Here is a 24,111-nt window from a genome sequence, read left to right as displayed (position 1 = left end):
CTCTCTTCGAAATCGAAGAGAGAGTGGAATTTCGGGAGCCACCATCGCCCTAATCGAGGTCGTCGGCGATGCCGCCTTCCCTTCCCCCATCCCCCCCTCCCGCTTCCCTCTCTCTTTGTGTCCAAAAATTGGGTGGATTGAATTGCAAAGAATGTAAAAGGTTTCGGGGCTTCACTGCATATATTGTATAAACAGCCCCTGACTGAGCGAGTTGGCTGAAAAAAAAAAAAGTAGGTTTCCATCTACTTAATCATTAAGTTAAGTCAATTTTTCTTTTGTGTTATCAAACAAGCTTAATTCAATTAAGTGCTGAAAATTTAATTCTAACTCTTAATTTGAGTTATCAAACACAACCTTACAATTAAGTACATACAATTTATAACACGAAAATCCTATTGCATCCGAATTTTTGTGATTTTGCTAAAAAATAAACCGTAAAATTGAAAGCTCCTGAGAAATTCTATTTTACACTTCTTGACAAAATATACAATGGAGAAGAGAAGAAACCTAATATCCGGTTTGGAATTAATCCTGAGAAATTCATTTTAGTTTGTTTCGTTTCAATTCAATTCAATCCAATGGTAAATAAATTATGTTGTTTGGAATATGCATGAATTTTTTTTTCGGATAATTAATATTCATGAATTTAAATAATATTGTTTTGAATGCATTTTAGAAAGGAGTAATTTATTTACCTAGGAATTTGAGATTTAAATTAAATCGATACCAATCGAATTGAATTTTGTTGATTTTGATCCAATTTCAAATTCAACGCAAATTTTGCATTTTTAAATAAATCTTGCATCTTTTGTAATCCAAACAACATGATTCAACTGAATTCTTCTCAAATAAATTGTATTCTAGCATGAAAGTGAAATGTGTATTACTTACTGTCGGTTTCGATTCTTACATAACAGAACAGGCATTCGGATTTTCATCACTAAACATCTGCGGAGCATAGACGTAGGGGATGAAGTACGGATTTCCTTCTTTAGTTTTAATCTCAACCTTCTTATCCTCCTTAAACTCGACGATCACGGACGTCGTGGTCTTAGTCTCCATTATTACCTTCTCTTTCTCCACTTCTGCCACGACCTCCGGTGGTTTCGGAGGAGGTATGATCTGGGCGCGCTTGTTAACTCTGCTTTGTATGTACGATAGTAACTTGCTCTCCTCAACGGTTCCTTGCAATGTTATGGTCTGGGTCTTCATGTCTGTGTTAACACTGAAAATGCCTGCATTTGTTCGGTCAGTAGGACAACCATTTGGCAGCACAAAACCATAAATATGAATAAAACAATCCATGCATATAAAGCTTCATATGTATAAATCAATCCATATAAAATTCACTTCCAACCTGAAATTAGAAAATCGTTAATTGCAATACCGGCTATATAGATTTTAACATCTAGATATATCATACATGCCAATATTAAGATGATAATTTTTATAAGTTGTAGTTTTATTTCCTCTAAAAAAAAAAACGATGCTTGTTGGGTCGCAAGTTGTCGCATCAGAAGGCACATCTTCCTTAACCCCTCGTTAAAATGGAGCGACTTCCAAGTGACAACGGAACTAACTAGTGTGGAAGAAGTGACTTGTCTGTATCTCGGCACTAGTGTCGGATGTACAGTATATATACTGGTTCATTTGGCTTGAACAGGAACCAAATCGAATGTTATCCTACAGCTTTCAAGGACATCGACCTTCCACTTCAGCCACAATCCATGGCGGTAAATATAGCGTTGAAATGCATATGTATACATGGGTAAACACATGTTATGATCGATTGTATGAAGGCACGTAAATGTAAATATATATATATATATATATATGTATATGTATATGTATTTTACCTTTGTGCCTCAAAAGCTTCGTCCGCAGGTCACGTTCGCATTGGTCGCAGTGCATGTGGACCTTTATTTTGATTGTCCGGATTGCAACCTAATTCACACACATCACGCAGAACAGATCATTACGTATCACTTCATAATTTCTTCTTAGAAATTAAGACAATTGAATAATTTTCTTCGGCAATGTCTAACTACACCGAAAATAAAGAGGTAACCATTCGATTCGACCAATAGATGAGCTACTTACTTCCTTCTTAGTTTCCTTGATGACAACCTTCTTCTCAGTTTCAGCTGCAGCTTTGACGGGGATCTTGGGGGATATTAATTCGACTTTCTTCTTGCTTAGTCTCTCAATCTTCTTGTGAATCTTTAGAGCATCTATTTCTCCTTTCACCTTCACTTCGTTTTTCTCCAGGTCGAAATCCACATGGTGTATACCTGCATACATATGATTATCGATATTGATTTAGACGGGTTCTAAAGTCGAGAATTGGGCTCAGAAATTACAAGCTCACTGGGCTAGCCCAAGGCTTAGAGGCCCAGTGCTGGTGGCAAGCCCAAAGCCCCTGTCCATAAATAGAAGCCTTCCCGTAGAGATAAGGCCAACCAACAACTTTTCCTTCGAGGCTACTGCCCCTTTCTCCCTCAGCTTTATTCAGAGACGGACGTAAGATTTGGTTCGGAGGGAGATGAGGTCCTTGAAGGGTTAATGAAAACACAAATCTTCTAAGTTAGGGTACAAATATAAAAACTTTATTAAAATTTGAAAAATAACACGTAAATTTCTATACAATGTCAAAATTTTAGGGGCTGACGGCCTCCCTTAACATGGCATTGGTCCATCCCTACGCATTCTCTTTCTCTTCCTCGCTACAGCCCACTGCGCCTTACACAGAACTACCACCGTCTCCGCAGCACGGCGTTCCGTGCTTGTCCATTTTGTAGATACTTTATATACATATATTATGTTGTTAGGAGATTATATATGTTCCTTGTTTGGAAAAATCATTAGAAATATCAGTATATGGTCTTGAATTATGCTGGACATATCACTTGCAACAAGCACATTGATTCCATTGTTTAAGCCTGTAAATTTCGAGGAAGGGATTTAGCGCATATATACATTGATATTATCACTCATTATCGATTTAAAATGTAGTTTTATAAAATGAACAATATTTTTAAGCCGGACGGCGGATTTGGATGGTTGATTTTGGAATGGGATTTAGTTGCCCGACCCATAGAATTGTTAACACTGAAATCCGTCAAATAGTGGTTAGAATAAAAAGAAATTATATTGAGTAAAGAAGCAACAAAAAAAAAAATCCACCATAAAAACGAAACCACGAACGGGAGAAAAAGAGAGACCAAAATCAAAGTGGGTCAGTTTTGGTGGTTTAATACATTTCTATTTATATAAAATCTCAAATGTGAATAGAGAAAATTCACTATTGGGAAGTTTTACTCCTTAGAGTCGGCTAATTCAATTTGAATATGAATTAGTGGGAATCCATTGCCTTTACAGGTACCAGGTCATGGACGTAAAATAAAAAATAGACCAAAACAAAAAAGGGACCTCACAGCATGCAGAAGAATCATAAACTTTTTTTTTTTTGTAATAATAATGAGGGTGTTCGAGTTTCATTGACTAATCCCACGACCCATATGAATACCCTGCAAGCCCACATAACAAGTAAATTCGGCCACAAGTCATATAGATGACCCAATATGGAGTATTCTTTTGTATGGTTTTTTGGGTGATTTGAACGTGAAACTCACACTCTTTAATCACCAGGCCAACTCTATTGAGTTGGAATCGTACAATTTACATGTATGAAGTTTGATATATATATATATATACATGTTTGTGTGGATTTTTTTTACCGATTTGTACGACATGTATAAGTATTTCCAAGATCGAAAAGAAACAGATTGAGTTATCAAAAGGCAAACTTTCAAACAGCGGCTCCACCAATTTCAAACACTGATATGTCCTGATCAATTGCTTTTATTAGCTATAATCACATTGAGACAGTCCTATCTATCCGAGAATGATCATAATACAGTAATCGAAAGTCACGAATCACCTTGAGTTCTAAGGAGCGGTTTCTTGATCTCGTAAGTGCACTGACGGCAATGCAGGTTCACCTTGTAGACGGCTGTTATCACCGAAGCTTCGACCTTCTCCTTCACAGCCTCTTTTCCAGCCATCTATGCCAGTGTAAGTATGATCAGTCTGTGAAGCGTAGACGAGAGGAACATAGATGATGAAGTGAGAGGCTAATTCCAACTAAATCAACGGAGTTTTCAAAGTTATAATAGTTTCTTTGGATTTTAAGTACATACAAGAGAAAAGTGTTACAACAATAATTAGGGTTTGTCGAGGGTTGTTCACCAGATTTTTGGAAACTTGCAGAGGTTGAAATGAAATGGGGAAGATTAACTTCTTCTGCCATGATATGTCGTACAGGTGAACGCCAATGTAATAGGTTGGGTATTATTTACATGCGTTTGTTTATCGGTTGTTGGGCTCTACAAGAATAAAAAATGTCATGTTTGGATGCGTTAGTTACATGCAAGCTAACCTATAAGCATACGAGTGGAGAGGGATCCAGAATTTGGAGTTAGGGAGGCGAGTAGAAAGAGGCGAATAAGAAGAAGTTTTTTTTGTCTCAAATATGGGGCGGATACGAGGAATTTCTCCCAAATTTAAAGAATGATATATAAACATTCTTATGTCGTCAAAATTTTTGGTGAGCGATCCAGGAGGCTACATATTAATGTCAACTAAAATCAATATACTATCAACAAAAAGGATACATAGTTTACCGATTCTTGGAATAATTTATTGGGGATAATTTCAAAAAAAAGAAAAAAAAATCTAGTATTTTCATCAAATTAGAAATCTATCCCAATATTTTAATTGTTACAATAGAAGACCTAATATTTCAAAAATTTGTTAAAATGGGACTCTCGCTCACATACTATTTTCTTTCCTTAACCTTTGTAAGTGCAACTCAGACATTTGAAGGATTTACATGGGCCACTTTGGAAAATACTAACCTCTATCAAGGTCTTGGTCAAGGTTCTCTCTTTTTGAAAACCTTTCCCACAGTTCTTATTGGCTAGTGATTAATTTTATAATCAGTAATTTAACGTATATAATAATGTTGCCCATTTCCAATTTCTAAAGATGTTCATAATTTTGATATTTTGTTAAAATGTATCTGGTGCTGTATTATTGAAATGCCGAGAAAAGTGATGAAAATTGACCTTAAATCAACATAGACCCATATATTAAGTGTTGTGACTTTTTAAGCAATTATCCCTAATTTATTGCTTGGAACCGATAAAATTTAAAGGAATCTGCAAGTAAATCATCTGAAAAATTTCGATAAAAATGAACTCGAAAATAAGAAATTATTTCTAAAATATTTCCAAAATATCTCAAACCTTGAAAAAATTCCTAAATAAAATATTTACTTGTATCCTATTTCACCTCTTGCGTACCACCTAATATAACCTTTTTTTTTTCAATTTCCTTTTTCACAATTAAACGTTTGTAATATCAATATTACTTTACAACCCTAATATTGCCTTTTAAAATTTTTGGATATATTTTCTTCATCTTTATATGTTATGATTGAAATTATGGATGATAAAATTATAGCTGATTAAATTCTTTTTTTATTAAAATAATATTACTTCAATGATCATGAAGAGAATGTTGCATTAGATTTGAATACACTATACTACAAAAATAAGTAGCTCTATAAATTGAAAATTATATGCTTTCATTAACTTGAGTTCAAGTTGTTGTAGCTGTTATTTACTAGTCCCAAAACAAAGGTGTTGTTCACTAGTCTCAAAACAAAAAGTCGTTTATATGAACATTAAAATTTGACATGTCAAAACACTCTAGTATTTTGTTCAAAATATCTTCAGAGTTGTCCAAGTACAATGAACATTAATGAAAATGCTCCAAAAACATGTTTCATTAAGTTTATAGTTTAATGGAAGATAAATATTATAGTACTTAATTTGACCCTCAAACAGTATGACATATAGCTAATTATTAAAAGATATTGAGAACTTTTGGTGAAAATTATATTACAAACAAAAAGATATGAAAAACTTAACAAATCTACTGTAATTTGAATTTCATATAATCACAAATTGTCCTAAATGTTCATAAAATTACTCCCTCCATTTCTAGTATTAGTAACAGTGGAAATTACATATATAGAGTGGCTTCCTTTGAGAGAGCGGAGGGCGGTTGATTAAGTGCCGTCAGCATCCCGTTTCGGTTCACTGGCGCTTGAGGACCGTCGAGGGGGACTCGACCACATTCCTCAGTTATCGAGGAAGTCATGTCTGACTATTGCTCGATACACTCACCGCTTTTGAAATTGGAGCATTTTCTTAACTTAACCCCAAATTTTACATTTTTCAGGAAAAAAAAAAACTTTACAGGATATTTTTGGATTTTACGTGCATCAATTTTCATCTTTCAAAATTCAGAATAATATTTGAGGCCAAAAAATACTTCTTTGCATAATATTAATCTTCAAATTTTTCTGATCACAATGGTGATCCAAATCATTTTTGAGATATTCGATTGAAAATACGAAGATTTTAGGCCTTACGTGATTAATTTCGATTTTCAAAATTCCGGATGATATCCAGGTTTGAAAAATACTTTTCACGCATAAGATCGATCCTCGAATTTTTTTGAACACAATGGTGGCCCCAGATTATTTTTCAGATATCTGATTGAAGAGACGAGGAACTCGAAAATAATCAAACAATTACGACCGACATGTTGCGAATTCTTGATGTCGATTTTTATTGAGATTCGATCTCCGTCGATGCAAATTGGAATTCTCATGGAGTCGACTATTTTTCGAATTTCTCAATTTCGAAGTTTTCATTCCGAAAGTGTTGATGGATCCCGAGAAATCGAATTCCGCTCGGGAGACGCTCGTACAAATAAATAAATAAATATAGATATATAATGTGGCAGAAGGGTCGACCACAAGTGGCCAACCCTTCCCTGCCATCTTCTTCTTCTTTCTTTTCCTTTTCTTTTCTGCAGCTCCCATGCATATGGTTCTGACCTCCTACACCTGCCATCCTTTATGGCACCTACCAAAAATTTAGGCGCCGACCTGCTCACTCAAATCCTCACGGCATCATCCTATCACTTCCTACCTTCTTCCTATGTTGTTCTTCTTCTGCAGCCAACCCTGCTTTCTGCTGCTGCCATGCCCTCCGGTTCCATCATCATCATCATCCTTTGCTCCTTCTCTTTCTCTTTCTTTGCAGCTTCCCAAGCTGGGATCTCCACCTTCACTCATCATCATCATCATCGACATCTGCTTCTGCTGCTGCACCAGTCAATGTCACCTTTGGCTTTTTCTCTTATTCCTCCGCTGCACGTAGACCTCCTAGGAACTTCAACTGCTTCTGTTCTTCTTCTAAAACTCCTAATCCTTATGCTAGGATCACCTTCTGCTTATGGTTCCTCCCTAAATAGACTAGTGAGAATCTTCTCCATCAACACTACCATCTCTTTCTCTGCGTTTCTTTTAGCTGTTGCTTCCTCCTCTGTTCTTACTCTACTCCATAAACATTACCATCTCCTTCTTTGCATTTCTTTCAGTAGCAACTCCCTTCCTCTTCATCATCTCTATCACCATCTTCAACTTTACCTTCTGCTTTTTGTTTTTTTTTTTCTTTTGCTCGTAGCTCCATCACCTCCATCACAACAATAGCAGTAGCTTCTTCTTCCACTTCACCATCACCATTTTCAGTTTTATCACCATCTTTCTTCCCCTTCCTGCTGATGATCACTTCCCTTCCTCTGCAGCCCCATCATTGTTCCTCACATATGCACCCTCTGAACAACAGCAACCATTCCTAATCATCCTCACCTTCCCTCTCTTTTCTTTGCTTAATCACAGTAGCCATCCTCTGCCGATCACTCCCTCTTGACCACCAAAACCATCACCAGCTCCTGCTCTCTGGCTCTCTCACGATCTGTCTTTGCTCTAATTCTTTCCTTAAACCATCACCAGCTCCTATTCTCTCTCTCTCGCTCTCTCTCTCTTTTTTTTTTCCTCCCTCTCTCGGGTCTGCAGGAACATAGAGACCAGCCTTGCTCTCCCTTCACTTCCGCTGTTGCTGCTATTAACCACTCCCAGCGGCTATTTTGTTGCTGAGCTCCTTTTACTCTGCTCATTGCTCCCTTCCCTTGCTCCTTGAGCTGCCTTGTTGCTACTCCTCAACTGTCCTGAAGCAATTGCGCTAGTGATCGTGCCCGTCCCCGAGCCGAGCTGCTGTGTTGCTGCTCGAGTTACTGCTCACAGCTCACTGAGCTGCCTAGCTACTACTCTTCTTCTTCCCCTTTTATAGGGAGTTGCTTTGGTGTTGCCTCTTCTTGGACTTCTACATTTGATCTCCCGAAGTTGCCGAGTCGTAGTAGTTGCTTCCCGGACCTCCTCACAGCTTACTATACTGCTCGTTGCCCTCACTCCTCACTACTGTAGTGAACCAAAATAGATCATTTTAGCTAGGGTTTGAGGGATTTTCGAAGCTCCTCATAGTCCTCTTTATATAAGCTCCTCATAGTCCTCTTTATATAAGCTCGGAAGAGGTATAATGTCTCGGACTTTAGTGGCATGATTAGGGCTCCTTTCTTCGGTTGATTCGATAATTATATGGATAAGGATGTTGTGAAATGAATCTTTACTGAAAACAAAAAAATAAGGAAGAGCACGAACTGGTGTTAATATGAATTCAATATTTTAAAACCGGCATGTTGTGATGAAAATCGACACGAACACGAATTTGAATATTTAAAGGATCAGACTTAAAATTGGTTATTTGAAACGAGAATGAACTCACATGAATTAATCTCATGCTCACTCAACTTTAAGGGATAAGATTGACCAAATACACCAAAATTGACTTAATTAATCATTTGGACATAAAACAGACAAATTAAATTTTGTTATGATCATTGTGACCATGATTTGTGTGTTTTGGGATGTTTGAATGCATTTTAATCAAAACTCCACATGAACCGGAGTAATCATGTAAAGTTGGTTTAAAATTGGATTTAAGTGCAAAACGGTCGGGAATTAGAGCTCCTTGTGCGGATCCAAATTTCGTCTCGTCGAGGCCATGCGTGCTTATCGCACAGCTTGGGAGAGTCCACCTTCCAGGGGGACGCGTGAGAAGGGAGTCGCCACTATTTGTTTACGATCCGAAGGTTAAGAGACGGTGAGTCTCTCGGGTCTAGGTATCAGCACTCCATTTTGACCCACCGGCTCCAACAGAGAACACTCAACAGAAGCTCGAGTCACTATTCACAGTTGGATCAATAGAGGCAAACACGCAGGCACGGGGACATGAACTACAAAAGAGAGGCAGGGGCCACTAGGGAGGCACATAGAGCAATCGAGAAGAGCAGACAAGCAGCGAACCTCGGAATGACAGAAGCCGGCACTGTGGCACTATTCATCGCTGGATTACCGGAGCATCAAAATGTATCCAATATGGGACTCTAAAAATCACTCTTGGCACCAAAATGACCAATGGCACCCCCGAGCGCATTTCAGAAGTCTCCTGCTTAAGCCGAGGCACTCCCGAACATTTGCATACGCTTTCCTAACGGGGCTCCCGGGACGCCCGATCCACGAACCAATAAATGGCACTCAGAAACAGGTCTGCACACACCCGAGGGTCACCAGGATTGGGGAACAGGTTTTCGACTACTTTTCGAAACTCATCTTGGCCTCCCGAGTGGATCCCGACCGGGAAAAATGGGTCTTTTCTGCACAGAAACATGGTCAGAGACCCTTTTAACAAATCGTAAGTGCACGAAATTTGCGCCAATCAATCTCAGGGACCTCAAGGGCTTGGGAAATAAACCCTGATCACACTACACAATTCATTTAGGTTTCCCAAGTACCATTCCGGTAATAAAATGGCCCCTTTCAAACTAAATCTCGCGCTTGGAGCTCATTGGGGGAAATGTTGACGTCCGAGCTTTGCACTACCCACTCCCAACAACCCCCATGGGCTAGAAAATCATTTCGGTTCGGACCAAGCAAAGCATATCAGTTTCCCAAGTGACGTTTTAATGGTCACAAACGTCTCCCGGCAAATCTTCAGGACTCATTTTTTACAAACGGAGATAACAGTGGTCTCCGAACACATGAGAACACTTGGGAAACACTAAGAAAGCCCCATTTGCGGATTCCTAAGATGTCTCCAGTTATCGGTCTTCACCCAAGGCCAACGAGTCAACCATTCTGCCCAATGCGGAAAACATGCCAATACAAAGAATACAGCACGCAAAGGCGCGAACAGGCGACAGAAACGGACAACTTCACTCCGATCATCCAAACGGAGCGAAATCGACTTTCGAGTCCTTGGGATGCCCGAGCATTCACTTACACAAAGCATGTCAACATTAGACTCATTAAAACCGTATTCGCGCGTGCCTTGATATTTCGTCGTTCAAGCGAACTACGGAAATCGAACGCGCGACCGATCAAGCCTCGAGCTTCCTTCGGCTTTCTTCTTAGCCAAGTGGGACCCACGGCTTAGCCAAGCCAAGCCTCCAAGCCATAGCAGCCACGGCTCAACTGCAGCAGCCATGGCTCACCCATCCAAATTCGGTGTCTCAACCCTTCTAAGCTCCCCCATCCACACAATTCAAATATCTCGTACACATATCTCCCATCCATCACCTCCCATCCACTTTTCCCCAACTTTCCCCACACTTTACCTTGACATTTCTCCTCCCTAATCATCTTCAAATTTCGACAGCCACTTAAGCTCCCCCTAACCCTACTTAACTTTGCTTAATTGCATCATTAGAGCCTCCTATAAGTTCTCTTGCATCATTATCCTTAATGACAACTCACCATCCATCCACTCACTAGTTTTCTCACTCTATGAAATCCTCTCAAGTCCCTTAGAGCTCAGCCATTATAGAAAAATCGCATAGCCTCACCTCAGCCCGGTTACAAGGCCAAATTGCCTGAAAACTCAACCATTTTTCGGCAACCGCCCCCCAACCCGAACCAAACTTGACCAAACTTCTTACTCCCCATGTTTTCGACCTTCTAAATCCATTTCCAAACTTAGTTTTAGCATTCGAGACCTCTAGCACATCGTTCCAGCGAGCAACAGAAACAACGTGGAGTCACGCCTCTCGGGTCTCTCCTAGGTCCTAGACATGCCATACCTTCCCACAACCTTGGCGAGTCGTGCCTACACGTTCTAAGGGTTCCTCACAACCCTCACTCTCCCTCGTGAAGAGGTGGTCACGTGCCGAGAGCCGATCAACCGGGCGTAACCTCCTTCTCCTCCCTTTTCTCTTTCTTAGGTTCCTCCAATTTTACCGAGTTTTCTTTGTACTTTTCAAGTTTTCTCAGGATCTTGCACGCCCAAGGCTGGTCAAGAACATCAAGAACTGTCCCTTAGGAGTTGAAGGAGCCCGAACTCGCACGGTGTCGTAGCCCAAGCCACCTTGCCAAGCCATTTCTTCCTCGACTGCCGCGGCTGTTCCTATCGGGTCAGTTTGGTACCCACTGTCTATCCGAGTTTTCGAACTCTCAAGCCACTTCTCCGACTCTTTTCCTCGTACATCGAGGCTAGGTAAAATTCCTTTACGACTTAGAGTAGCTAGGTCCTCGATATTTCATTGTTGTGGGGTGATAAGGCGATTAATAATCACGTTGCATGCAAGTTAGGGTCTTTATTCGTTTTCATGCATGTTTACGTCGTTTGCTACGTTCGCATGTTGCCATAACGCATGTACCATGGCTGGAAACGATTAGAGTCGGGGTGGAAGAGACCACCACGGTCCGGTCAAGGCATGAAGGCTCACGGCTAGGTCACATGGGAGGGAGCTGTGACGTCCCTTGCCTCACCCGAGACCAAAATGGTCTCTTTCCCTCCGAAGATGGTTGTTTCTTGCATTTTACGTTCTCATGATTATGTCGTACATTGGAATGATGGGAAATGAAGTGTTTTCGAGGTCGAGAAGCCTACCACGACTCGAAAGAGCCTCGGGAGGCTCTCGGTTACCTCCCAAGGAAGGTGGCCGAGAGTTCCTTGAGACTCATTCGGGTCTCAAATGAGTTCCTTACCTCGAAATAAATCATTTCCCGTGTTTTCATTATTTTGTCGTTGTATGAGTCGGTGCCGTTTTATCGATTTCTTTAAATATCGTGTTAGTGCTTGTTTGTATATTCGATTGCATTCTTAGGATCACGGCGGCATTGACTTTGCGAAATATGTGTTATTTTCATGTTTGATGTTTTTACGCATGCAAGAAATGATTAGAATCAATGCGAGAGATTACCTGGAACTCAAATTGAGTCAAGGAAGTGTTCGGTCATCTTTCTTAGAGAATGACCGAATCCCCCTTGACTCTCTTTGAGTTAAAATTAATCTCTTTTATCTTTTCGAAACCGATTCTTGGAATTGGGTGTAATTGCACCTTTCGTTTAATCTATAATATGCGTTAGTTTGCATGTTAAGCGTACCAATAGTGGATGACCACCTATTGAATCCGTAATATTCGTGACCCGAAGACAAAGCCATTGACTAATTCCACGAACGGAAAAATGGGACGTATCATTCGGTTGATTAAATCATTCGGCTTAAATCAAATTGTATGAACCAGCTATCAATTTATAAACGCGTCGACGAATCATGAATCGACGGAAATACTCTTTTAAAATTCACAATTTCAAAACGCCAAGACGCGTAACACAAATAGAGTCAATGTCTAGGGTAGACTTGTGCACCTTGACTCGAATCCGGGCCCGATTTGAGGCGGCTCAAGTCGAAGCACATAAGTCTCCTTTAGACCCTTTCGTGTCACACGATCTTATTTTTTCACTAACTCTTTACACATTTCACAAAACAAAGGGCATGATCGTTGTTTTGTGATTCGCCGACATTCTAGGCGTTAAGAAGGTCGAAACACCTTGATCTATGGGTAGGAAAGGGCGATCCGTTCGGGTGCGAGTTTCATTTGCATGGCCAATTCCATTCACTTTCGGTGTTTCTATTGTCTTATCGTAGATTCGGTAGTTAGCGTTGTTATTTCTGTTGCAAAACACATAATACCAGATTAATCATTCATTTGACCTAATTAAACATTAGATAATGACTAGGTGGGATACTAGGTTCCAAATCTAGAGTGAAAATATGGGTTTAGCATATTTAGTGAAACCGCAGTGTCATTTACAGAACCAAGTCTTAAAATCAATGCACACATGTATAATCGGCCTAGCACTGCATCTTGGCATGTTCTTCTGCTTGCCTAGGTTAGATAAATTGTTAACCAATTGACCCCGGTTAATAACTGATTAAATCACATAAATTCGAATGCACAACTTGTCTGTATTTATCAGTTATTCGTTTGTTTTTATCCGTTTATATCAATTTTCTTTTATTTTTCCGCTTTCATTTGTTGATTTGTTGAGGTTCGGGTCAGAACCCATAGGTTACGTATTGCACGGGGTTCGGCGCCCCAATCCATCGATCATAGGGTCCAACGCCCCTCACACACTGAATGCGCGCAACCCGAGTGTGGAATGGGATCTAACCTCGAGTCACAATCACGCTCCGAGTACGACCTATGTGGAAGGCGATTTGGACCGCGTGTGTGAATCGCGGTTAGATATCACCCGAGAGCTCGATCGGTTCAACAGTTATCATGAGAATCAATAGGTTCTCTTGTCGCCAATCGGTCCGATCGGACTTGACCCTCGGCTCTTTGAGCCCGCGTTGCTTTAATTTATTTGTCGGTCATTTCAAACACACGGTGAGCCGGAGTAGAATATTGACCAAATGCAAATTGATAGGGGATTCATTTATTCAGTTGTATTCTGTATTTTTTAGAGTACATTGTAAGGAACTTTATTTGTACATTTATTCATTTGTAAGGATCCCTGATTCGATGAGCGAGAGGTCCGAGCGCCTAATCGATTGAATCGGTTCATTTACCCGAACGGCAAGTAGATTTAACGTTTCGTGGTCTCGGTTCGCGCGGGGAATCAACCACCATGGTTCGACGAACCGTAGCTAGGACAGTGATCCGTTTCTTCGACGCGCGAACCTACTTCCCTTTCGGATTCTTGATTCGAATCAATCAATTCATCGATTTTACGTTGTCAAAACAGGCAAGGAGAGCACAACCTAATTCATGCGGTAAATAAATAATAAACGACAAGCCTAGCAAACTAGAGTACCGAATGAACGTGCGGGACATAGGCCCGCACGTAATAAAACCCCCGAATTCGGAATTTCTGATTCTGCAAGACTATTGCCTTAACATTTAAGTATACCTTGTGCCCCTAGACCCGGGCAACTCAACAGCCATCGACCCTTGGGTCGTGAATAGTGAGTGGTGACTCCTTCTCACGTGCGTCCGTCGCGCGTCCCTGGGAAGGTGGACACTCCCAAGCAGCGTTGTATAGTCGCGCGCATTGCGTGCTCCAACGATATTAAAATTCGGGTGCGCACAGCTTGGCGACTCCACTGAGGAAACTTAGTGGGTTTGGGCTCGATCCGATTGTTTTCTTGCGTGCTTACCGCGTTATTTACCGCTTTCATTTAAATTCCGCATTTTATTCCCGCATTTACATACGCGCATGCATTTCGCATCATTTAGCGGGTTCTTAGGTACCTTGTCCGAAATCCCACGGGCGCCAAAATAGGAAGCTAGGTTAGTCAGAGGTTTGGAGTAAGGGAATGGATTGAGTTGGCTATGCCACCGAACCGGCCCCCAAAGATCCTCGCTCGGTTTCAAGGAATTCACACCCTTGTACCGGGAACCCCTATCCATAGTTAGTGGTTATTCTAGTAGAACCGCAACCATGCATAAACAGGGACCGTCATGCTGGACCAATTTAACCTTCATGCCGACAACCGACCCAAAAAGTCGAGTCCTTGAGTCGACCCATAGTCTTTTTTAGAACGGGCCTTATGTTGTTTTGTTTCTTCATGAAGAGCGATGTACATTGTAATAGATACAATTATAGTCTATCTTTCCGCACTGCATACATATTTTCAAAAACAACCTAGGACATTACATTGGTTTGATTTTAAACATTGAACCAACATTTCCTCCATTTAGGTAAGAATGGACCATTCGGCTCCTAGTCTCAGGCTCGAATCATTCACACCCCCGGGTCGAGAGATCATGCGCATTTGGAGGATGTTCCGCACGGTTGATCGAGCCTTCATCCAACTCATTATAGGGGACTTGGTGAGGCTCGTCGAATGACCCATTGACTGGATTTTCTTAAGGACTGCCGTCGAATTTTGGGACCGCCAACACGCGGTGTTCAACTTCCAAGGGACCGAGCTGACCCCTACAGTCGAAGAGTACGTGACGCTCATTCAGAGGCCCATGCCTACTACCCGAGGAATCCTAGTACCTAACCCGTTCGCCCTAATTCGAAGCCAACTCTTAGTTCTCTTAGGCTTGTCAACTCAAGAGGTCCAGCACGAACTTTAGGACGGGTGGGATCACGGTATCATAATCACATGGCTCCTGAACTGAACACACCTTCACGCACTACATGCCGAAGCAGAATCCTACCAACGCGGTGCCTGCCACGGGTTTCTTCTGTTGATCTTCGGCACTCTCCTATTTCCACATTCCCCAAACCTCATAGACGGGGCAGTTGTCCAAGTCGTTCTCCATGCGGTAGGAGGCCATAGTTACATTGAGGCTTTGCTAGCCGAGACCGTTCGGTCTCTTGACTATGTTAGAGAGATTCGGCGCGGTAGGATGAGAGAATCCCCGCACCACCTGCATAGTTGGCTCCTTGCGCACATCCGACTGTTCTGCTCATCGCATCCATTCTCATACCTCACCGACGAGCGCTCTTTGATTGAGCATCTGATTCCGGCTTCCCGACTACCCGAGCGCAACTTCTCAAAATGGAGACATTACCGGGAGGAATTCACACCCGCACAGTTTCTATGGGCCGCACGCTGGAACCCCGGCGGCCCCATGATTATGAGATGCCCCAAGATCGTAGGAATTCCCAAGCCCTTGGGTTTGCTGGGAGTGGGTAGTGTAAAGTTCGGACATCAACATTTCACTGAATAGGCTCCGAGCGCGAGATTCCGTCTAAAATGGGCCCTTTTTTCTGTCGAAAAGATAGTCGGGAAACATAAATGACTTGTGCAATGCGATCAGGGTTTATTTTCCCGGCCCTTGAGGTCCCTGGGATTGATTAGCACGGGTTTCGTGCACTGACGATTCATCAAAAAAGTCTTCGGCTATGATTTTGTGTAGAAATGACCCATTTTTCCCGTGTTGGGATTTACTGGGGAGATCCAAATGATTTCCGAAAAACAGTCTAAAGCTCATTCCCATGTCTTGGTGACCCTTGGGTGTGGCTAAGCCTGTCTCCGGGTGCCGTTGATTTGCTCATGGAGTGAGAGTCTCGTGAGCTCTATTAGAAGGGTTGTCTATGACTGTTCGAAGGCGTCCCGGCTTAGGCAGTTGATTTCCGAAATGCGTTCAGAGATGACATTGGTCATTTTGGCATCGTGATGGATTTTTAGAACCCGATATTGGACCCCTTCTGACACTCCGGTAATCCGGCGGTGAATAGTGTTGTAGTGTTGGTTTTTGTCGTCCCGATGTTTGTTGCCTGTCTGCTCCTTCCGGTTGCTTGCTGCGACCCTTTGGTAGCCCTAGCTCCTCTTCCGTAGTCCCTACCCGTGACTGTGTGTATGCCCCCTACTAGCCCCGACTGTGAATAGTAGCCCAAGCTCTTATGTGCCTTCCTCAGTTGTGCTTGTCGGGTTTTGGCCAAGGTCGTTGTTGGCGTTCTCTGCGGGAGCCGGCGGACCAGAATGGGGTGCTGACATGGTCATCATTAACATTCTATTTGCATCAACCGTCTTATTGACGCAATATATTTCAATTTGTTTGAATCCAATTATTCACATTAATTGAGTGGATCTCTCTCTCTAACACGAAATCTCTTTAATTAGGAAATTACCAAAAGAACCCCAATAGGATTTGTTTGGAAAAGTTGTTCTTTGATTTTCTGAAAATTGGAAACTGCCTTCCTCCATTTATCAAAATCCGATCACACAGTGGTGATTGATGATACACTGGTTGGTGGATAATCTCCACTTTAATCATCATGTGAGATGGTGACCTAACTAATTAACATGGTGATTTACAGCAATTATGAAAATGATGGGATGCTTGCTGCCCCGGCTAAGTGTTCTTGAATCCAACCACGCTGAGCTAATTGCAGTCAGGATAGCTGTCCAACTTGTAACCTCCAATTCAACCGCGTTCGTCAATGGTGTATGACGCACGTGCATGAGTCCTATTAACCCAACGCAAACATGGATCTCATGTGAATAGTCAAGGCTAAACATCCTCCAAATAATCATAGATCACCTCGATCTTAATCCACAAATGACCTAAAAACACTTGAAACAACACTACCGTGATTTCATCTAACTGGAGAACTGTGTACGTAACCAAACAAAAGCTGGGCTAGGCCGAGTATACATTCTCAGTTTTTCTAAGACCGTAAATTGGCAGTACCTCAGAGACGGGTATTCCCTTGGCCTGCAACCACAGAGGATTCCTTAGAAGAGAATTCATAATTTGGAAAAGTAATCCAAAATGGATCCTTCGCTCAATTCGAATTGGTACAACCGTGTGATTGGTTTTTCGAATCATTGGATCGGTCCATAGGGTTCGTCCTCATCCTAGGTACATTTGATATGACAAAGTCAATTTTAAGGGAACCCCAGACTGTTCAGACGAGAAAATGAGTTGATTAAAAGAAGTACAAAGCTCCCACCGATTGGAATATTCAGGCTCTCAAGAACGTGCGCAATATCAACAATTTACACAGCTTAAGCTCACATTTTCTTAACATTAGCAGTAAAAGCATGGCTTGTTATTCGTGGTGGAGCCATGCCCAATTTACAGCCACCAGAATACATAAAGAAATCCACAAGCTTCATAAATCATGACATTTCCTTGTTGATACTGCTCTCAGCTGCCACGATATGTCGTAAAGGAGAAAGGGGATAAGAGCAGGGGTACATGGAAATGCTCCAGCTTCTGTGTCTCTCTGATCTCAAAGACAATACTCACGAAAGGAAAGAATCCACTAGGGCAATACTTGCCCGTGTTGAAACTGATCCTGTACAGGCCCGGGTCCACAGCATCGACTATCTTCATCAAAGGACCACTTCGACCATCTTTGTCGGTGGTTGAGGACCCCAGCAGGTCCCAGCTACTGATGTCCAGTCCACTGAACACAGGACGAGGGCAGTCTTGTCTCCACTTCTCTAGGTGGACCTCAATACCTGCCCCGGGGTGTCCCTGAGAGACATCTAAGACATGGGTCGTGATTGGAGGACGGGTTTGTGCGGTGCTTTGAGGCACCTTGTTAGAAGGAGATTTTGGTCCAGCAGTGAAGTGTCCACTGATTATGCTCACTCGATCTTCTAGAGTCCAAGAAAGAAAATGTCAAAATATAAAACACAAAATCTGAGTTTCTACTAAAGTTAAATAATCAGATCACACAAACATCAAACTACCGTACTTTACAACCCAATCACTTCAAACTAAATGAAACGATGAATTTCAAGATAAAGGTCCATGTTAGTTCCATGAATTTTACTTTTAGAGAACAGTCTGACGAATGTTTCATCTGACAATGTATTGAACTTAACACCTATTGTCACAGTCCACCTTACAATTCGTTATCCTAATCATATGCGGAGAATTTCCTGATAACCATCATCAAGAGAAGGTCTTGATGCTTCCAGAAACAGCACAGTTTATTCAAGCAGGTCAAACATATATATTCATAACATACAACAGCGTATCTTCAATTCTCCCAATCAATATGAGTCCAAGTCATTCAGAAAGATTTTAGTTTCAGCATCAATCAATATAGGAAAAAAAAAAGGCACTGAAACTTATGTCACATGTTTGGTAAATAAAACAATTCAACCAATTCTTTTACACTAGGGTCCCAAATTGCCATAGGCGACATGTTCCTCAATGACCAAAATCATATCACTCTACATTCTAAGAGTGTAATTTATACTAATTCAGAAGAGCGAGGGGGGGGGGGGGGGGGGGGGGGGGGGGGGGGGGGGGGGGGGGGGGGGGGGGGGGGGGGGGGCAAGACAGAAAGGAGGCTGGACTAAAAACCAGTTTAAGGGCTGAATGAATAAGAGACTCATTTCTGGCCAGTAGCTTCTATGAAGACCAATTACTTGAGCATTCTCTTCCCTCAATTACTACCCCTTCTCTATTTACTCCGTGTTGAAGATAAAACAATAAGACCGGACTAGCCATTTAATGCAATTGACTAAACTTCTGCATTAGATACAAGACATGCATTGACCATTGTGTAGCTAAAGGAGCCATTCATTTGCTACTTGTTTTCTCGCCAGACTTTGGCAAAACTGAGAGAAAAAGAATGGGAAATACAGAAGAGAAGACGGAATAAAAGGGAAATTATTTGGTGCAGGTGGTAGCATCTATTCCTGGTTGGCAGACCAATTACTTTATTCATTTATAGGACTTCCTACCATAACTCCTCATCCTTGATATGTTTCTTTTATTATATCCTAGCCTTGGATGATGGCACTGCAACTTTAGCCTTGCCCTGATGTCTTCTCCTAGGTGACAAGTAAATTCCTCGGTACAGAAGTCCTTTTATGAAAATGTAAAGGTGGAAGTTGCCCAAACAAACTGATCTATCTTTACTCCCCTCAATTTCTTTGCTTCCCTTGATGCCAAAGTTGCAGTCACACTGACATCTGTCTATGGGACAGTCTACAAATTCCTTCCACGTAAATGGCCTTTCAAGTTCTATCAGTGATAAATGGATAACTCGATCTGGAGATTCAGGTCTATTGGAGATTAGCTACCAAAGGTTGTTGGAGTAGACTTTGACTTTCCACTGCTGCGGACTTACAAGTTTTCATGATAGTCAGAAGTGATTTGATGCATTAATTGGGAGAGCAGCAAATTGTATTATTACATGTCATAAGAATATCTGCCTGAAGTATTATTTGTTCGACTCTTAAAAGTGCTAGGAGCTCAGATAATTTTTTACTATCAGAACTACTTGAATATCAATCTAGTTGAATATTTCAACTTCAAAAGTTAGATCCCAAGGACAAGGCAAACTAATTAATCAATTATAATTTTTCGAGTTTTTAAGTGCCTGAATACTTCCTTTAGCTAAAAAAATATGCACAGGACCATTATATAGGGATAATTCTAATAGCTGAAGTTGTTTTTGTCAAGAATATGGGTAAAGTTACACCTTTTGGTGATTTTGTTAGAAAGGAAAAGCTGCATTGACAGTGACCAGTTGATCTTGACGTCATTTATTATTAGGTTTGATCTAGTAAGTAACCACCACTCCAGTTTCAAGCTCCTTCATTGAAGCGCAGTAATGAATAACATAAATCCCCTATAAGCTGGCACTCAGGGTATGATCTTGCAGTCAAAAGGAACTTACAATCTTACACCTTGCATGCCTATTTTCCCTTATAAAATCCAAACCCTTAGGAAGTTAACAATAAAATGTCCTCGCATTCTAGAATAACAAGGATAACTTCTGATTTATCTGTCACAACTAGATCTTAGGGCTCCTTGTTTATTACTAGAGATTTTCACTTCTGAACCTCTCGATCCTATTTAGAAATTGAAGACCTCAACATAGGTAAATTTGGAGAAGTCCAAAGTTTCAACTCCAAGTTTCAGAAAGGATCAAAATAGGAAAAGCACCTTCCGATTTCTTTGCTACTCTGGCCAGATCTTGATCACCAGCTGAAGCCACGCGATCTTTTTCTGAGAAGAGCTTTGCAAGACGTAATTCAGTTACTTTCATCTGCTCTTCTGCCGCAATCTGAAACTCAACTATAGGCCTATTCTGGTAGCGTTTCTGCAAAAGTCCAAATTAACTATGTTAGTTGCAACATCACCAATAAAGGCTGTTTCTTGAGCTAATTTGCCAAAATGAATCAAAGAAGTAAATTATATATGCCCCCTTTCAATTTTTTAACCAATCATCCATAAATGAATAATTATGCCAATAATACATTGAAAGTACAAGATACATGAGACTTATCAAACTTTCAGGAATGATCTGAATCTTCATGCTTTACCCAGAGCAAGAAGATTCTGCCATCACTCTATAATATCAAATGCTGCAACATATATTATTATTGACTAGAAATTTAAACTCACCTTTAATTCCGCCAGAATTTCAGAACTTGTTCTCCCTGATGCACATATAAGAAATATGAAACCAAACTTTTGTCTATACTGCACGTTCCATTCTGATAACTCCTGCATAGGTGTGATAGACTTGTTAGAATTCAATCATCAGAAATCTATTAGAGAAACACATACTTTCCTGCTTCCAAGTAGAAAACAATAATGTAAAATATCTATGAACTAAAAGTTTCTTTCAACAAATTGGAGTTACGAGAAGAGGGATAAATTCGCTGTTTTCATGATTCATTCATATATATTTAAAAATAAATAAAATAAAATAACTTGAAGATCACATTATGCTCATATTCCCATTTCAATTGTCGAGAAGACTAGGTTACCTTTGTCAATCATTTTTTCTTTCAACTTGTTGAAGTGGTAGTTCTTGTAATATCTCACTTCGGTTGTTCTCAATCATAAGCATACTAACCTGTAAGATAGATCCCGTGGCTGTTGCCAAGGCAGTCGATTGCTCTCCTTTACTCCACCTACATAAAGTTAGCTCAAAAGTTACACAAGGCAAGCAAAATATGCTTAATCTAGGCCACGTTAGTTGGAATACAGATCCTATTAAAAAGAAGAACAGAAAAATGATATCTCTTTAAGTTGCTGATAACAATCTCAAGAAAACGTAGTGTTGCGAATGATTTCAAAGTTCCTGTCCCCTGAAGTTCAAGCTGCGGAAATATAGGTTTTGCGTTCGTAGATTTTCGGCTTCAAAGTTAAGAAATATCTCAGGAGCATGTATTCATCTCCTTCCTAGGACATAACAGAAGAAACCATATTGAAACCACATTTTACGTCCAAAAATTGCATTTGCACCAAAAACTTTAATATCTGTGACCACTTAAGTACCGCAACTGCCTGTATTTTCAAGCAAGCAGCAGCAATGATCTACCGACCTCAAGGTATTTGAGCTAATGGGATATCAGAGCTACCGAGACCTGATCTTTTTGCAAAAAGATCAAAGGAATAAATTCGAACATCGGCACCGGATCAAGCAAGTACTTGCCCCCAAGAATATGAACCTCTTTATCGGAAAATCGCAAACTCCAATAGAGTGATATTTACAGGAAATCTCTTGCATGAGCAATTTGCAACAATAACTGCATCTTTATAACCGAGGGCTTAATAGATTGAGGGAACTGAACTGAGCACTGGTCTGACTCTTGCCGTGTGTGGAGGACGCTGATTCTCCGATCTGCGGGTGAGCCGCGAACGCCTCGAGCCAGCCGTTGACGTCAACCTTCAATAGACAGGGCAAGAGCATCAGCAGAAATTAATTGGACCCGAAGCATCAACTGACTCGTCGCAGCGAAATCAAACCTCAAGTTTAGACAAACAATGGCTAATAAGAGAGAGAGGAAGGTAGGGTACCATGTTAAACCAGATATCACGGGCGGCGGAGACGGCGTCGGTCAAGCTGCGGAAGGGGCCGGCGGAGGCCATCTCATGGGCGAATCTGGCGCTTCCGCAGCACGCCAAGAAGTCCTTCTCCTCAAAACGGACCTCCATCTCTCTCTGGCGGGGTCAGATTGGGATCGGAGGAGTTGAATTGGAGCTCACACAACTCAGCAGCAGAGCGGAGCAGACCAGACAAGACGAAGGTGGATGGATATGTCGACGGTATTTGTGAAATCGACAAGAAGTCGATGCTGGGAGCAAGAACAATTGACAGAAGAAGAATTCTGTATTATTCTCTCAAGCTTTTGTTCCGTGCAAGCCGTGACCTATATACGCACTTCCTACTAGGGTTGTGCACCAATACCGGAACCGATCGGAACCTAGTTCGGGTAGGGTCCGGATATCAAAATAAAAAATCGGTGAAATTCGGTTCCGGTTCCGATTCCAACCTATAGTACTCAGAACCGAAACTGAAACCGGTACCTCAAATCGGATGGTAATTACTAAAAAAAAGAAAAAGAAAAGGTAAAGTTATTACCAGTCTCAGTCGGGAAGACACGAAGGAAAGAACGCTACTCAGCTTTCGTCTCCATTGTAAGCTTGTAACCTAAATCGGCTTTCGTCTTTGAATCTCCACTCCAGCTTGTCTCCGTCGGTCGCCTTAAGTCTACGACTCTCCACTCCAGCTCCTTTATGTCGCTCGCCAGCCTCGCCTCTCTGTCACTCTCGTTTTCGACTCTCAACTCTGGCTCCTCTCCGTCGCTCTCGTCTCTGACTCTCCTTCAAGCTCTCTTTCCTAGTGAGATTTTCCTCTGAACTCCTCTGCTCACCCAATTTGTATAAATCGCCTCTTAGCCGCTGTTAGCCTGTTCTATTAAAACCCCAAATCGGCTCTGTACTCCCTGCATAATGAGCGAAAAAATGGGTCTAGGCTAGAGCTATGGCCATCATTCTCATGATCCTAGAAACCTACATTATATCTTCCTCTTCGATTTCTTGCACCTAACCTGAGGGCTCCAAAAGAAATCATCACCGATCAGCTGTAGCCTGGGAATGGGATCAAAGAAGGTTACGGAAGAAGACACTAGTTTGAAGAACAGATCAGACAAGTGACTTATTTTCTGTTATTAAAGAAAAGAACATAGAAGATACCTGCAAAATATGTGGCCATCAGGAAGCACAAAGCAATCATGAGTGTACATGGTCTCATGCCAACGCCATATGAGGTTGCCCTGTAAAAGAGACAGCCAAAGCTTGTCAAAAATCAAAATGTCCATTGATGTTACAAACAAGCATATAAAGTTATAAACTACTAATGCAGCTTTTCCAGTACTACTTTTCGAAATGCTTCCGCAAATATGACTAGTACCAAATGCTTTCGGGCATTGCTTCTTGTTCAGAAAATCTCTGACTTTTTATTTTCATGTGATTTTCTTTTTATAGAACTCAGCGGCGCCTCAACGGAGATTATGGTGGATTAATGTGTGGAGTAACTACAAGGTAATTTTAACTTTATTTTAT

General features: G+C 41.2%; 2 protein-coding genes across 3 annotated transcripts; both read right to left on the bottom strand.

The window, feature by feature from the left end:
- Nucleotides 1–767: 767 nt before the first annotated feature.
- On the bottom strand, nucleotides 768–4,164 carry LOC116213291 (heavy metal-associated isoprenylated plant protein 4). Its single transcript, XM_031548168.1, has 4 exons — nucleotides 3,941–4,164; nucleotides 2,101–2,291; nucleotides 1,857–1,944; nucleotides 768–1,235 (listed from the first exon to the last, which is right to left on the bottom strand). The coding sequence occupies exons 1-4, from the start codon at nucleotides 4,062–4,064 to the stop codon at nucleotides 907–909; spliced, it is 732 nt and encodes a 243-aa protein (XP_031404028.1). The 5' UTR covers nucleotides 4,065–4,164; the 3' UTR covers nucleotides 768–906.
- Nucleotides 4,165–17,686: 13,522 nt separating this feature from the next.
- On the bottom strand, nucleotides 17,687–22,906 carry LOC116214707 (uric acid degradation bifunctional protein TTL). Of its 2 annotated transcripts, none has more exons than XM_031550131.1 (6): nucleotides 22,564–22,906; nucleotides 22,338–22,432; nucleotides 21,617–21,674; nucleotides 21,160–21,261; nucleotides 20,698–20,854; nucleotides 17,687–18,389 (listed from the first exon to the last, which is right to left on the bottom strand). In XM_031550131.1, the coding sequence occupies exons 1-6, from the start codon at nucleotides 22,699–22,701 to the stop codon at nucleotides 17,932–17,934; spliced, it is 1,008 nt and encodes a 335-aa protein (XP_031405991.1). In that variant the 5' UTR covers nucleotides 22,702–22,906; the 3' UTR covers nucleotides 17,687–17,931. The 2 variants fall into 2 exon arrangements, with proteins under 2 accessions (XP_031405991.1, XP_031405992.1); XM_031550132.1 differs by having other exon boundaries at nucleotides 17,687–18,386; nucleotides 22,564–22,905.
- Nucleotides 22,907–24,111: the final 1,205 nt, after the last annotated feature.

The sequence above is a fragment of the Punica granatum genome, chromosome 7 (genome assembly GCF_007655135.1).
Source record: "Punica granatum isolate Tunisia-2019 chromosome 7, ASM765513v2, whole genome shotgun sequence".
Classification (NCBI taxonomy): Eukaryota; Viridiplantae; Streptophyta; class Magnoliopsida; order Myrtales; family Lythraceae; genus Punica; species Punica granatum.
Note: the sequence above shows the minus strand (reverse complement) of the source record. Positions and strands in the feature narration are given on the sequence as shown.

Coding starts and splice junctions, on each gene's coding strand:
- LOC116213291 (XM_031548168.1), bottom strand. CDS start 4,064: ATGGCTGGAAAAGAGGCTGTGAAGGAGAAGGTCGAAGCTTCGGTGATA. Junction 2,292..3,940: donor ACCGCTCCTTAGAACTCAAG/GTGATTCGTGAC, acceptor ATATGTATGCAG/GTATACACCATGTGGATTTC. Junction 1,236..1,856: donor GAAGCTTTTGAGGCACAAAG/GTAAAATACATA, acceptor GAACAAATGCAG/GCATTTTCAGTGTTAACACA.
- LOC116214707 (XM_031550131.1), bottom strand. CDS start 22,701: ATGGAGGTCCGTTTTGAGGAGAAGGACTTCTTGGCGTGCTGCGGAAGC. Junction 22,433..22,563: donor GTGATATCTGGTTTAACATG/GTACCCTACCTT, acceptor TGTCTATTGAAG/GTTGACGTCAACGGCTGGCT. Junction 21,262..21,616: donor CCACGGGATCTATCTTACAG/GTTAGTATGCTT, acceptor ACACCTATGCAG/GAGTTATCAGAATGGAACGT.